This window comes from Artibeus jamaicensis, unplaced genomic scaffold, assembly GCF_021234435.1.
Source record: "Artibeus jamaicensis isolate MK-2021 breed Jamaican fruit bat unplaced genomic scaffold, CSHL_Jam_final contig_419, whole genome shotgun sequence".
In the NCBI taxonomy this organism is placed as follows: domain Eukaryota; kingdom Metazoa; phylum Chordata; class Mammalia; order Chiroptera; family Phyllostomidae; genus Artibeus; species Artibeus jamaicensis.
The window spans coordinates 3,321,318-3,337,211 of record NW_026521824.1 but is presented as its reverse complement, the minus strand read 5'-3'; the positions used below and the strand labels follow the sequence as shown (position 1 = coordinate 3,337,211).

Sequence of the window (15,894 nt, the reverse complement as noted above, 5' to 3'; positions counted from 1 at the left end):
GACCTGAATTCTCTCTACAACCTTCACCAAGAAATATATTTTAAACATAACCAAATAATTTCAAACCTTTTATCACCTTAAAACCTAAACTGTAAACATTTTTAAAATAGGAAATCGGGTTCTTTATAAAAGTGCTAAAACCAGAAAGGCAATTTAATAAAGGTAGTTACTGTATTTCAAAAAACTTTATATCAAGAGTGAGAATGGAGTCAATAGCAGAGATGGTAAGGGCACATGGGAAAATGAGTACCTAACATGAAATAAACCAATATTATCTGATCAAATACTTAATATTCTTTATGAGGACAGGACATTATTATCCTCATTTTTATAAGTTAGAAAACTAAGGTTTGAAGAGCCTAAATCAGTGATTTGCAATTCTGGCTGCAAATGAGAATCACCTGAGAAACTTTAGACATAAACGAATGCCTGGGCTCAATACTAGAGGTTGATTTAATTGCACAGTTCACCTTTGAATAATGAAGAGGTTAAGGGCGACAACCCCATGGACAGTATAAAATCCACTATAACTTAAGTCAACCGCCCACATACAAACAGTGCCAACAGCCAGCTGACCCTCGAACAAATGGAACTTCAACTGTGTGGGTCAACTGAACATCAGTCAACTGAATTGTGTCAACTGAAAAAAAATCTGTGTATAAGTAGACCTGCCAAGTTCAAACCCACATTGTTCAAGGGTCACCAGTGTTCTGAAATGGGACTAAATCAAGAACACCAGTTTATACAGGGTGGGGCAAAAACAGGTTTGCAGTTGTGAGTATGTGACACAGTTTATTCTTATATTATTATTTATAAATTACTGTATCATTTTCTTCATGAACAACTATAAACCTACTTTTTCCCTGCCCTCTATCATGTAATCAGGGCCACATTGCTGACCGGGATTCAAAAGTACATCTACCTGACTTCCCAATACATACCATTAACTCTGAACATTGAGAACAAGTTTTAAAAATCTGTTAACTATTATTAACTACTCTGAAAGACAAATAAATATAAATGAGTTCAAAATATAAACTATAAATGACCAGTCAAGGCTTGGCTAAATAAAATTATAAAATTTTAAAAATTAAAGACAATGACACACTTCTGAAGTATACATACTTCACAAGTTCAGTCCTAGAGAGAAACATAAAAGAAATCCCAATACCTGTCAGATCCTGGGTGAAATTCTGAAAGCAAGGAAGGTCGTCTGCGGAGCTGTTGTTGCTGCTGTTGCTGCAAAAGCTGTGACGCTTGACTGACTTCAAGATGAGAAGAACGATAATCAGGGACTGCAAATTCCTAGTATTAAAATAATTATAAGTTAATTATTAGCCAACAAGTGAAAAGTATCATAAAATCAAACTACGCATAAATGCATGAAGGCAGTCATGGGCTACTACATATGGAGAGAAACAGCACTGATGATTTCAACCCTTTACTTTCCTAATTCCTCCCATTAAACCTAAAACAATCAACATTTTAATTATGTATCATTCAAAAGAATTCAAATTAGGGGGGAATGTGGGTGGAAGAGGGTGAGCAGGATGGAGGGGAGTGAAGGAGGGAAATGGGACAACTGTAATAGCATAATTAATAAACTACATTAAAATTTTTTCAAATTAAATTCTGTGCTCAATTTTGATTCATTCTTCTAACAGCATATTATAATGATTTCACATTTATATTACTCATGTAGTAAGTTCTCAAATTCATGTGTTCCATACGAAATCCAAAAATGCATGCCAATACTAAACTCAAAATCAGTAAGCTGGGTCACAGAATGCATCTAGCTAAATCCATGTATATTACAAATGAAGAAACAGAAGACGAGAGAATCAATACACTAGTTAAGAGTTTTCCCATTATTCCAGAGTGAGTGGTTTTATGTTTGCTTCCCTACTTTTCTTTTGTTGACTTTTTGCTGAAAATTCAAAGGCTCCTTGTCAAAAGAAATTTAGTAACACTAATAATCACAAAACTACCAAACAACCCCACTTTTAAGTATATATACATGATAATTAAAAGAATATATTGCCCTGACTGGCATGGCAGTTGGCTGGATGTTGTCCTGCCAAGTGAAAGGTTACAGGTTCAAGTCCTGCTCAGGGCACATGCCTGGACTGCAGGTTTGGTCCCAAGTCAGGGCAAGTGTGAGAGGCAGCCAATCAATGTTTCTCTCCCTCTTTCTCCCAAACTTACCCTCTCTCTAAAAATAAATAAATAAAATATTTTTTAAAAAGAATATGTCTATACACAAAAATCTGCACACAAATGTTCAAATCAGCATTATTCACAGTAAGGAAAAGAAATCCAAAGATCCACTGACTCATGAATGGACAAACAAAATGTGGTACACAGGTATCCCCCCTGACTTTTCAAAAGTTTGAGTTGCATGCTCCCTTTGGCAGCACATATATAAAATTGGAAGGATATAAAGAAGATTAGCATGGCCCCTGCACAAGGATGACATGCAAATTCATGAAGCGTTCCACAGTTTATTTCAGGAAAAAAAGTTCAAGTTATGCTACTTCACTTTACAAGAGAGCTACATTAGTAACTATTCTCACTAACCAAAAGAAATCCAAACAGGATTTTCATTTACAAAAAAGGGCAAAAAGTGAAAATAGCATTCAGTATCTGTTTTGCTGTGAGCCGTTGTAGAAGCAGTGCACACTAAGCAGCATGACAGGTTCCTCCAAAATCCTTCCTGAGGCACTCACTACCTTCAGCATCTCAGCATCAAGCCACCATAGCTTTGAACTGTGTGAGTGAGCATCTATGCTTTATCTTAATTTATTTTATGCATCTGTTAGCAAAATGTGTCCTAAGATATCAGAAATGTCTAAGAACTCATAAGGGTGTTATGCTTGGCATAAAACTGGACACAAGCATTTCAATGGCGATAAACAAAATAAACACACTGTGAGTTAAATTTGCCTGTGTCCACCATTCGTATTATTTACACAAAGAAAGAATCTTGAAAGCTGCCGAAGTTACTATTGCTTTTGCTAGTAGTAAAGTGATCTAAGTCAGCATCTGGGAATGAATAAAATGGAAAGTCTACTGCTTGAGTGGATTGATAGATATACAAAACATGGTCCTCCATTATCTTTTTTTTTAATCCTTGCCCAAGGATACATTTATTGATTTGAGAGAGAAAGACAGAGAGAAAGAGAGAGAGAGAGAGAAAGAGAAACACTGATCTATTGACTCTTGTATACACTCTGACCAGGGACAGAACCTACTATCTTTGAATATCAGGAGGATGCTCCAACCATTGGCCATGCCATTATCTTATACTTAAGGAGAAATCAATCTTTTTAATAGGTTAAACTACACTATGCATTTCTACTTTATATAGGCTATATATTTATCATATCACTCCTGCTTTTACTATATGTTAGTGTTACTTTAGGTTTTATGTATTAGGTTATTTTGGAGATCTGGGAATGCCAAAAAAAACTATCCATATAAGTAAATGGTAATTGCTTCTTTGCTTTCCACCATTTCAGCTTATGAAAGGTTTCATAGGCACAATCTACTACTGGATAGCAGGGAAACCTGCATCTATCTATACAATGGAATATTACTCAGCCACAAAAAAAAATGAACTACCAATATGTTTACAACATAAATGAACCTAGAAAACAAAATGCTAAGTTAAAAAAAACAGACATAAAAAGCCATATACTATATGATTCCATCTATATGAACTGTCTACAAAAGGCAGTTTGAGAGAAGAGAAGAGAAGAGAAGAGAAGAGAAGAGAAGAGAAGAGAAGAGAAGAGAAGAGAAGAGAAGAGAAGAGAAGAGAAGAGAAGCAAGAAGAAGAAACCAACAAGAAGAGAAAGTAGATCAGTAGTTGCCAGCAGCTGGAGGGAAGAGGGGAGTTGGAATTAACCACTATTCCATATGGGGTTTTATTCTGGGTGATGGAAAAGTTCTGGAACTGATAATGGTTGGCCAACATTGTGAACATACTAAAAACCACTATATTCTACACTTTAAAACAATGATTTTTATGTTATATAAATTGTATGTCAACAAAAATATTTTTAAATCATAAACAGATAAAATTGAACTGGTCAGACTGAAATATGGGGTAGATAAGTAATCCAAAGCCTGTCCCTATAAGCAGATAACAAAACGTAGTTCACACATAGTAAGCAAAAATAAGATATATCATTGAAAACATAACCAAGAAAAGACACTGAAGACAAGACACCACTATCCAGAATTACATTCCCATAGTAAACAGCTAAAACAATGGACAAAATGTAGTAACTATTTTCAAATATTGGGCAGTGGGCTCCACAGGACTTGACTTCAAAAAATGACACAAATAGACAAATCCTACCATACTCCAAACTTTCTGCCTGAATATGATTTCCAAACTGCATCCCTGGGAAAGGAACCCAGCAAGTGCCCCACAATCTTGGTCACTGAAAAAACAACCATAGTAGTTTGGGTAAGCCAGATGAACAGATTTTCTGAAGACTTCTAGAAAGAAGGACGTTACATAGAGAATCACTTTCTGAAATATGGATTTGAGTCCCCTTAAATCTTTAGCTGAATTCCAATCTGTAAATGCATAGCAAAAGCATAGCCCAGTCTTTGAAAGCTGGGCTAAAAACAGGTTCTGATGAAAGAACAATTAGGAAGATATATAGAAAAAGCAATTCTCAAAGCTCAGACAGGGCCAGAACTTATTCAAATTTGCTCTAATCAGAAGGAAGAAACTTCACTGAATACACCAGACATTCAGTAAATACCCTCAAAAACCAGTTTGGAAGTAGAGGATAAATTAGGGCTACAATAAAGACTACTCTAAGTTAGTACTTCCATGGTAGCAGGAGAGGAGTGCAGGCCCCAGTGAGCACTGAGCAGCCCCATAGTTGCTGCCTGTCTGGTTAGTTATCCCACTCTAGAAGGAGCCACAGCTGCTGCAGCTGACCCCACTCACCCTCATCACCACAACTATGACCCAGCGCTGCCCCTACTCTCAGCGCTGCCAAATACCAAGTCCAGCGCCACGGGGCAGCAATGCAAAAAGAGGTGTCCTGGGCAGCCTCACAACGACAGCACCTGCTGACATGGAGAAGAAGATCATCACAACTAAGGTTCTACGAACAGTGAAATGGTTGTAAAGAATAACGCCAAAAAGTATTGGGTTGACTAAAAACTTTGTTTAGCTTTTTCCATAAGATAGTTCCAGTCTTTAACTTCATCTCAAACAATTTTGTTAGACTGCTCTGTGACAGCTATCATATTAGTGTGCATTTTTAAAAACTTATCAAAATTGTTGAACTTTTGTGCAACCATTTTAATACTGAAGATTCAAGAAGATATACAATATTTTCAGCGTATCATGCTTTATTTTAAGGAAGGTAAAAATGCAAAGAAAAGATTTGTGCAGTGTGTGGAGAAGGTACTGTGACTGATCAAACATTTTAAAAGTGGTTTGCAAAGCTTCTTGATACTACTGACCTTTTTGGCCAAATAATCCTTTGCTGTGGGGGCCATCTTGTGCATTGGAAGATGTTTAGCAGCACCCTGGCCTCTACCTCCTAGAAACCAATAGCAAGAGATAGCCAACATACTCAAAATATCCAAATCAATAAAGGTATTGGTAAAAATGAAAAATGTGTCTTTTTAGTTTACAGGAAAAAAGTTATGAACTTTTTGGCCAACCCAGTACCTTCTCAGTGTAGGCAATGGAGAGACTATGATGTCTGATGCTGGAGAAAAAGGTGGAGAGGCAGCAAATGTTACAGGCCATGGTGGACGTTAACAGTGCAAGGCAATAAATATGCAGCAGACTTGAACCATTATAGACACTATCCACATCGTAGGGGTCCTCCACACAATTACCAGCAGAATTATCGGGACAGTGAGAGTGGAGAAAAGACTGAGGGATCAAAGAGTGCTCCTGAAGGCGAGCCAGGCCCAACAGTGCCAGTCCTACCACAGATGACAATCCCTACCTTTCTACATGCAGAGATTCTAGGGGGGACAACCACAGTATCCCAACCCTCTGGGTGCAAGAAGTGATTGAGAGTGCTGACAACCAAGGGTACAGGAGACAGACTATGTATGTATTGGGGCTATACACCACAATTTGGCAGGGGCCCTCCTTGCCAAAGACAGCTAGAGAGGATGGCAATGAAGTTAAGGGCCACCTCAATGTTGGTACTGAAGCAACTTCAATTACCAATGCAGACTCCCAGTAAACCCTAAACCAGATGGCAGAGACGGAAGCAGCTGATCCACCAACTGGGAATTCATCTGCTCAGAGCTGACCAGGATGGAGTAAATGCAAGTTTATCACTGGCTCTCTACCATCATCTACATTAGTCATCCAACAAGAAAAAAAATGAATATGAAATTCCAGCAGTAAGAAATAAGCAAAAGATTGGAGCTGAAGAACTTAAGTACTTGCTTTTTGCCCACAGGCCAGATAACTAGAAGTAGCTGCATCATCTGTGCAGCACGGAAATTTGTATTATTTTTAGCTAAAGACATAGCTTTAATGATAACAAAAGTGTTTCGTAAAAAAGCCTGATTTTTCTCATTACACCTTTAAAGGTTTTTGAATTGTTTCATATCTGCTCAGGTTGAGATTTTTAAGAACCTCATTTTTAACTTATAATGAAAGTTTACAGCCTTATTTTTTCAAAAAAAAGTCAACAAACTGCAAGCACCTGTTAATAAAGGTCCTAACTACTTGGAGGGGAAAAAGACTACTTTAGACTTGCCCTAACAGCATTTAAAAATATATCTCAGAAGTAATTTAACTGCCTACCAGAAGGAACCCAACTTTTAAAAAATAAACACAACAAAAGCCAACATGAAAAAGTGTAAAATTCAGTGTTCACATGCCAATAAAAAAAATTAAAAATTCAATGTCTGCAGTAAAAATTTCACTGGATAAAATTACAGTAAGTTAGAAACTGCTGAAGATAAGGTCACTGAACATGAAGCCATGGCAAAATGAAGCAAATAGCTAAAAAACAAAAAATAACATGAACAGAGGTCTAGGGACCTGTAGAATAATATGAAATACGAGTAATTGGCATCTCAGAAAGATATTTGGGGGAAAGCACATAGAAAAATATATCTGAAGAGTGCTCGTTTCAGCAGCACATAAACTAAAATTGGAACGATACAGAGAAGATTAGCATGGCCCCTGCGCAAGAAAAATATATCTGAAGAAATAATGGCCAAAAATTGCCCAAATTTTATGAAAGTTATAAATTCACAAAGCAGGAAGTACAGTGAATGCCAAAGACAGTAACTTATATATTAAAAAAAACACCAAAAAGTCACATTATAACCAAATTGCTAAAAACCACTGATAAAAAAAAATCTTAAAAGTAACAAGAGGGTGCCCTGGCTGGTGTGACTCAGTGGATTGAGTGCCGGCCTGTGATTCCCAGTAAGGGCACATGCCTGGGTTGCACACCAGGTCCCCCGGAGGGGACACTCAAGAGGCAACCACACACTGATATTTCTATCCCTCTCTTTCTCCCTTGCCTTCCCCTCCCCAAAAATAAATAAATAAAATATTGAAAAAAAAAGTAACAAGAGGGGAAAAAGATGCTTATATATGAATACACAAAGATAAGAATGACCGAAGAATTCTAGTCAGAAACCATACAAGCCAGAATACAACAAATGACATCTTTTATGTAAAGTGCTGAAAGGAAATTGCCCTGGCCAATGTGGCTCAGTTGTTTGGAGCATTGTCCTGTAGACTAAAAGGTTATAGGGTTTGATTCTGGGTCAGGACACATACCCAGGTTGCAGGTTCAATCCCCGACGGGATGGGGGCACATACAAGAAGGCAACCAATCAATGTTTCTGTCTCTTTCTCGCTCTCTCTCTCTCTGCCCCCTACTCCTTTCCCCTCTCTCTAAAAGCGATGAAACAAATGTCCTCAGGTGAGGATTAAAAGAAAGTGCTGCACTGGCTGATATAGCTCAGTGGATTGAGGGTGAGCCTTTGAACCAAAGTGTTGCCGGTTCAATGCCCAGTCAGGGACATGCCTGGGTTGTGGGACAGGTCCCCAGTAGGGGGCATGCAAGAGGGAACCACACATTGATGTTTCTCTCCTTCTCTTTCTCCCTCCCTTCCCCTCTAACAATGAATAAATAAAATCTCTTTTTGAAAAGTGCTGATATAATCATCAACCAAGAATTCTGTATCCAAAGAAAATATTCCTGAAAAATGAAGCTGAAATAAACTTTTTTGGATAATTATAGCTGAGACAGTTCATTACCAAATTCATGAACTAAGTGAAATGACATTCTTCAAGCAAAAAGAAAATGATACCAAAAGAAAACTCGAACATATACGGAGCAGTGAAAGGTGAAGGAAAAAAAATATGGAGCAGAAATCAGTACATAGAAAAAAAGAGTGAAACTAGATTAAACCAAAGCTCGTTCTTCAAACAAAAGAATCTATTAAATTGGTAAACAACTTCTAGCTAGACTAATAAAGAAGAAAGGGGGAAAACCACTTAACATGAAGATGACACCAAAACATCTCAAAGACACTGAATAAGGGAATAGTATAACTTATGTAAATAAATTTAACATCTTGAACAACAAAATCTACCCCAAAGTGAAAAAATAAAGACTATGAATTATAACTATTAAAGAAATTGAGTTCATAAGATAAATACTGCCTACAAAGAAAATTCTGAGCCTAGATGGCTTCACTGACAAATCCCATCAAACATCTAAGAAAGAAAAAAGTATCACTTCTACATAAATTCTGTAAGAAGATAAATAAGTAGTGAATACTTCACAAATTAACAACATTCTTAATGGTGAAAGACGGAATGTTTTGATCAGAAACAAGCAAGAATGCCCACTCTCACCCCTTCTATTCAACACTCTACTAGACATTCTAGCCAACGCAGTAAGAATGAAAGAGAAAGGGGACCCAGTTTGGAAAGGTAAAAGCAAAACTCTCCTTAACTCAGATTACATGATCATCTGCATAGAAAATCCTGTGGAATCTATAAAAAGCAACTTGAAGTAACAAGTAAGATTTCAGGATATAAAATCAACATTTTTATATGTTGTAGCAATGACCAACTGAAATCCAAAAAGCAATACCATTTACAATAACATCAAAAATCTGAATTACTTAGAAATAAATGTGAGTAAAGATGTATATTTGTACACGGAAAACTATAAAACATTACTGAGAAAAATTAATGAAGAGCTATCCCATGTTCATGGACAAGAAGATTCAAAGGTCTTAAAATGTCAATCCTCTCAAATTAATCTCTAGATTCAATACAGCCCCAATCAAAATATCAGCAAGCATTTTTTGGATATTGACAATCTGATTCTAAAATGTATATAGAAATGCTACAAACATAAAATATTCAAAACAATTCAGGAAGGAACCATATACATTATTTCAACTTCTAAAGCTGTAATAGTCAAGGTGATGTAAAGTGCTTTATTAAAAGATTAAATGTGTACATGGAAAATATATCAACGAAACAGTGGGGAGAACAGAAACAGACTTGTATATATTACAGTCAACTGATTTTCAATAAAAGTACCAAAGCAAATCACTGGTAAAAAGAATAGTCTCTTCAACAAATGGTTTCTAGAACAATTTAATATCCACATAAAATTTCAATTCAAAATAAGTCAAACTGAAATGTAAAATGCAAAATTATAAAAATTAGGAGAAAGTCTTAATGACCTAAGTTTGGCAAAAACTGCTTAAATATGACACAAAAAGCAAGAAATATAAAAGACAAAATTCATAAACTGGACTTAACAAAAATTAAAAACATAACTCTCGCCCTGGCTGGTGTGGCTCAGTGGATTGCGCGCGGGCCTGCGAACCAGACAGTCGAGGTTCGGTTCCCAGTCAGGGCACATGCCGGGGCTGCGGGCCGGTTCCCTGCAGGCCAGTTCCCAGCAGGGGACGCATGAGGGGCAACCGTACATTGATGTTTCTCTCCCTCTCTCCTTCCCTTCCCCTCTAAAGATAAATAAATAAAATCTTTAAAAAAAAAACAAAAAAAAACATAACTCTCCAAGGGATACTAATAAGAAAATACAAGAATACTTCATATAACCTAAATACAACAAACAGAGATATATTTTTTCTAAGTAATTTTACTTGAAATAACCAAAAACTGGAATAGGTAACTACATAAACACATTGTGGTATAATCATACCCAGCCAGGTAGGTAAAAAGAAGTTAACTACTCCCTCAGCCGGGTAGCTCACTTGGTTAGGGCAGTATCCCAATACACCAAGGTTGCGGATTCTATTTCAGCTCAAGGCATACAAGAATCAACCACTGAATGCATGAACAAGTGAAACCACAAAACAACGTGTCTCTCTCTCTCTCTCTCTTCTCCCTCCCCTCCAAAAGTCAATAAATAAAAAAATTTTTTTAAAGTTAACTACTGAGATATGCCAAAGCATAAATAAATCTCAAAAAAATGTCATGAGAAGGCAAAAGAAACCACAGATAAAAGAGTTCACATGAAACTCAAGACAAATATATGATGAGACAGCAGATCACTGGTTTCCTGGGAGCTAGGGTTTGTGGGAAGTGGGGAAGGAGGCCTGATCTGGATGAGGAAAAAAGGGAATTTTCAGGGGTGACAGAAACACTCTATATCTTCACTTTGGTGGTACTGTTGTGGGTGTATGCATCTGTCAAAATGTATACATATATTTAAGTTTTATTATACATAAGCTAAACCTCAAAGTTGATTTAAAAAAATAAAGAAGCAACAATAATCTAGGAAACTAGTAATCAGATGAAATAACACTGGGGGAGGGAGGATATGCAACCAAAATTCGACACGCAATCATGATAAAAATTCTCCATCTAGAAAACAATTTCTTCAACCAAAATGGGGCATCTACAAAAATGTACCAGTAATATTAATTATACTTAATGGTGGGATACTAAATGTTTCCCTAAACAGAAACAAGGTAAGAATGTCCATGTCCACTCTCACTCTGTAAGCATGATCACATTTCAATGGAGTCCTCAATAGAATTCAGCAGTACTCAACTATATTTTGCTGATAAATTTGCTTTCTCTTCCTCTGAAAGACCATTTCATTCCTTCAGTTCCATTTTTTCTTCAAATCTCTTAAATCCCTGTACCTGGCCCACACTGAGATAATAGCTTCATCTCATATTTTATTTCTCATGAGGTAAATCAATCATACAAACTTTCATCTTCCTACCATTAAATCTCTCAAGAAGAGTGAGACCTTATTCTGGCCATCACTCAAAGGAGGCCAATTTATCTGTTAGAGGCCAGCTTAATACTCAGCCAAAACTTGGAGTATAAATACAGGTCTTAACCTAGACACTCTAGGTAACTGATAATCATCTACCAACAAATGCTATAATCAAATACACTAATCCTACAACAAAATGTTAAAAAGTCATCCTGTCACGTATCTGTCATAAAGCCACAGCAAGAAAACAAAGATAATTAATCCCCAACCTTTAGTTCTCCATCTTTGGGGATGGTTTTTACCATTAAATATATATCTATATATATGACCAATTACACCTGGTTTCTAACCAACAAATATATCAAATAGGAAAAGTAAAGAAAAACACAAAATACACATGCAATTTGCATAGTATTTGTTCCTTACCTGCTGGTGCCGGGTGCTGGGAAAGGTGTACTGAACAGAGTGGGAAGGATAACGACTTTGTTCTGTGCTGAATGCTCCTTGGTTGGGAGGATAACCTGAACTTGACATTATCAGTAAAGAAGTCCTCACCAGGCTGTGAGATCAAGTCCAACAAACAATCATGTTTCTAGAAAACCACCTAAACAAAATAGGAAAAAATAGAACTGATAAGAACTAAAGCACTAGGTATACTTCTAATAAATTATAACTATAGCTACATAAATAAAATGACTATTGCCAATAAAATGTTTCTCTCATGTGTTTACTTAATAGAAGTTATTTACTTTTAAAGAATATTAACAGATCTTTCCCTTTACACTGAAAAACGGTTCTTTAATATATCACAAATATCAGAGGCTATATGAAGTTGTTAACACTTAGGACCTGGCACATTAGGAACTGCTCAGTAATTGTCTTTCTATAAAAGTCTGAGAAACAAAGATTATATGGTACAAAAATAAAAATCTATGACTGTAAATTTGCGTTTGTGAAAAAGTCAACTGTTGAAAGGATTCAAGAGTATTTATAAAGTAGGCATTTGTGCAGAGGAAATATACTTTTTGTTAAATAATTCTGCCCCAAAATGACAGCCTAAGAAGGCACTCATGAGAAAGCTTTCAAGAATGAACAAAGTAAGACTACCACTTCAAAGAAGACAACTGTCAATATTTGTGAAAAATTAGAAAAAACTTACCCAATACCCTGAACTTGACAGTTTCCCCACATTTACAGATTTTCCTAGCAAGACTGATGGTGACTTGAGTGAGTTTTTTATATAATCTAATAAAATGTTCCAATAGTTGATATATCTGCATAACTTAGTAAATCAGTATTTTCCAAATGACTAATACAGAATGTTACAATGCATGACTATTTACTTAAAGTACAAGATATTTTACCCCAAATAAAGTACATGACAAATCAATAAATGTTTACTGTGATAGAATATGAAAGATTCATTGGTATTGTTTCAGATTCTACACAGCAACTAACTTTTAAAAAAGTACTTATCTGAGTTAGATGTGGTATCAAAGAATATCCACAATTATCTTAAAAAGCTTTTAAAATACTCCTCCCTCTTTCAAAAATATATCTGTGAGGTAAGTTTTTCTTCATAAAAACTTCATAAACTTCGATCAAAACAACACATTGCAAGATTGAATGCAGAAGCAGATACGAGAATCAAGCTGTCTTTTCTTAAGCTAGATATTAAGGAGGTGTGCAATAACGCAACTCTTCTGAACAAATTTTGTGGGTTTTTTTTAAATTTTGGAAAATAGTTGGTTTCTATTGTTTCTAAATGAATAAATATCTTTAAAATTCCCCCATTTTCACCCTGGTTGGTGTAGCTCAGTGGATTGAGTGCCAAACTGAGAATTGAAGGGCCACAGGTTCGATTCCTTGTCAGGGCACCTGCTTGGGTTGCAGACCAGGTCCCTAGTGGGAACGCTCAAGAGGCAACCACGCATTGATGTTTCCCTCCCTCTCTTTCTTTCTCCCTTCTCCTCTGTCTAGAAATGGATAAATAAAATCATTAAAAAATATAATAAAAATTCCCCCATTTTAATGTCTAATGTTATATTTTAATGTCTAATGTCTACATATTACATATCAAAATATATAACCCACACAAACAAAAGCTCCTGGAGTTCTAAATTTTTAACAGTATAAATGAGTCTTGAGCCCAAAATGTTTAATGACCACTGGCCTAGAGAATTCGGTCAATCTTTAGATTGACTAGCACCAGGGTCCTACACAGGCTAGTCACACCCAAGTCCATATGTGCACACTCCTTCTAGAGAACCTGCCCTAAATTTTAGATTTGATTTTGATACCATGTTTGTACAAGTGAACTACTCTACTGGACCAGGGATGTACCAATCAGATCTCTCTTCAGGAATATGGAATTGAGAACATTGGCTACAAGGAACTGAGTTGCAAAGTAAGACTCAAAATAAGCCAAACCACATGCCACAGAAGTTACAGAGGGAGTGAGAATGCCAATCTAGACAGACTAGAGGAAACATGCAGAGAGGAGTGGAGCCAAGACAACTTGCACGCCTGAGACACTGCAGCAGTTGCCAGGGCCCCTCACTCTTCATTCTAGGGTCAGTCCCCACGAGAAGCTGCTGTCCTCCTTTCCTATTCCTTGGATACATGTTCTACTGCCTACACAGTCTTACAGCAAGTCCTCATTTACTAAATATAAGTGGAATTTTTATTTCTTAGAATTGTGAGATCTCAAGTCCCAAAATAACTATGCAAACCTTGCAAACAGCCCAATTGTCATTTCCATCAACTGATCAATGAATAAGTAAGATCCGGTATACCCACACGAGGGAATATTATTCTGCCATAAAAAAAAATAAAGTACTGATACCTGCGGTAACTTGGATGAATCTTGAAAACATTATGCTAAGTTAAAAAAAAAAAGCTAACCATAAATGTACTCATTTTGTATGTTTTCCATATGAAAGTTCAGAATACTCAAATCTATAGTGACAGAAAGTAGATCAGTGGCTGCTTAGGAGTGGAGGGATGGGGATGAAGGAATGAATAGCAGGTGATAGCTAAAGGGTCTGGGGTTTTTTCTTTCCTTTTTTTTTTTACTGTGGTGAAATACACATAACAAAATCTACCACTTTAGCCATTTTAAGTGTACACAAAGTGTACATTTTTAAGTGTACATGTACATTCATATTGCTGTGCAACTATCACCAACATCTATTTCCAGAACTTTTCCATCTTCCCCAATGGAAACTGTAAAAACTATTCCTGTCCCCTTCCTTGTCCCCTTCCCACTGGCAACCACCATTCTACTCCCTGCCTCTATAAATCTGACTATTCCTTATATAAGTGGAATCATACAGTATTTGTCTGTTTGTGACTGGATTATTTCACTGAACAGATCTTCAAGTTTAATCCATATATCAAAATTACCTTGCTTTTTAAGGCTAAATAATATTTCTTTGTATTAGGGTTCCCTTCTGAGGTGATGAGAATTTTTAAAAATTTACTACAGTAGTATTTTTACATATTTCTGAATATACTAAAAACCACTGTATTAAGCATTTTAACTGGATGAATTTTATGGTACACAAATTAATCTCCATAGAGCTGTTTTTTAAAAATTAGCAAGCTAAAACAAATAAAACTATACAAAGCAATCACAAGATTTAAAAATTATTGTGCTGAAGTGTAAGTGAATATATAACATAAAAATATCTCCATGTTCATACCTTAAAAACTCTGAAGTCGACATGCATCCTACAATCAATGGCAGTTTATGGTTTAATTAGCAGCACTTTTTCTTTAATCTTAGAGGTAAATAACATTGCCTTATATGCAAAGACATCTTTTTTGCTGAATTAAAGCATTAAGAGTTACTACGTTCAGTAACTCTGCTTTCTGTCCTAAATCTTTCCCTGGAAAGCTCAAAGAACAGAAATTACCATTTGCTTTTCTTCTCTTTGTTTCCTGACCCTTAAGACAAGAAAATTAAGGACATTAATATCTTTAAAGTGATTTCCAATCTGAGGTCCTTTAAAAGACCAGGTAACATTTGTAGTACTTTGAAAAAAAGCCTAAGAGGAACACTGAATTGACCAAAACATTCATTTGAATTTTTTCTGTAAGATGGCTCTAACAGCACTTGTCTTTAACTTCATTTGAAACAATTTTGTTGCATTGTATTGCGACAGTTGTTACATTGTATTGCGACAGTTGTTACATTGTATTGTCACAGATGTTGTATCAGCACATATTTTTTAAAACTTATCAAATTGGTGAGTATATGTGTAGCCATTTTAATATTGAAAATGAAAGAAAATACGCAATATTTTTGGTATATTAAGCTTTATTATTTCGAGGTAAAAATGCAACTGAAATGCAAAAAAGATTTGTGCTGTGTACAGAGAAGGTGCAGTATATGACTAACCGAACGTGTCAAAAGTGATTTGTGTTGGAGATTTCTCACTGGATGATGTTCCACAATTGGGTAGATCAGTTGAAGTTGACAGTCATCAAAGTGAAACATTAACTGAGACCAATCAACTATATCCAAATCAAGCGCTGAAAATCATTTGTACCAGTTTGGTTATGTTAACCACTTTGATATTTGAGTTCCACACAAGCTAAGCAAAAAAAAAAACACCCTTCTTAATGGTATTTCTGCATGTAATTC

General features: G+C 36.0%; 1 protein-coding gene and 2 non-coding genes across 12 annotated transcripts in view; 2 read left to right on the top strand and 1 right to left on the bottom strand.

Moving 5' to 3' along the window:
* NCOR1 (nuclear receptor corepressor 1) overlaps window positions 1-15,894 on the bottom strand; it is a 209,264-nt gene that overhangs the window by 167,946 nt on the left and 25,424 nt on the right. For all 10 annotated transcript variants that reach the window (XM_053665685.1, XM_053665687.1, XM_037166078.2 and 7 more), the window contains 2 exons: window positions 11,673-11,850; window positions 1,172-1,305 (listed from right to left, as the gene is read on the bottom strand). In XM_053665685.1, the coding sequence (XP_053521660.1) occupies window positions 1,172-1,305; window positions 11,673-11,780 (242 nt within the window). In that variant the 5' untranslated portion in view covers window positions 11,781-11,850. The remainder of the gene's footprint in view (window positions 1-1,171; window positions 1,306-11,672; window positions 11,851-15,894) is intronic.
* Window positions 2,400-2,504, top strand: LOC119064734 (U6 spliceosomal RNA). Its single transcript, XR_005085454.1, has one exon. It is a non-coding gene; the product is annotated as a U6 spliceosomal RNA (small nuclear RNA).
* On the top strand, window positions 7,131-7,237 carry LOC119064742 (U6 spliceosomal RNA). The gene has a single exon (XR_005085458.2). It is a non-coding gene; the product is annotated as a U6 spliceosomal RNA (small nuclear RNA).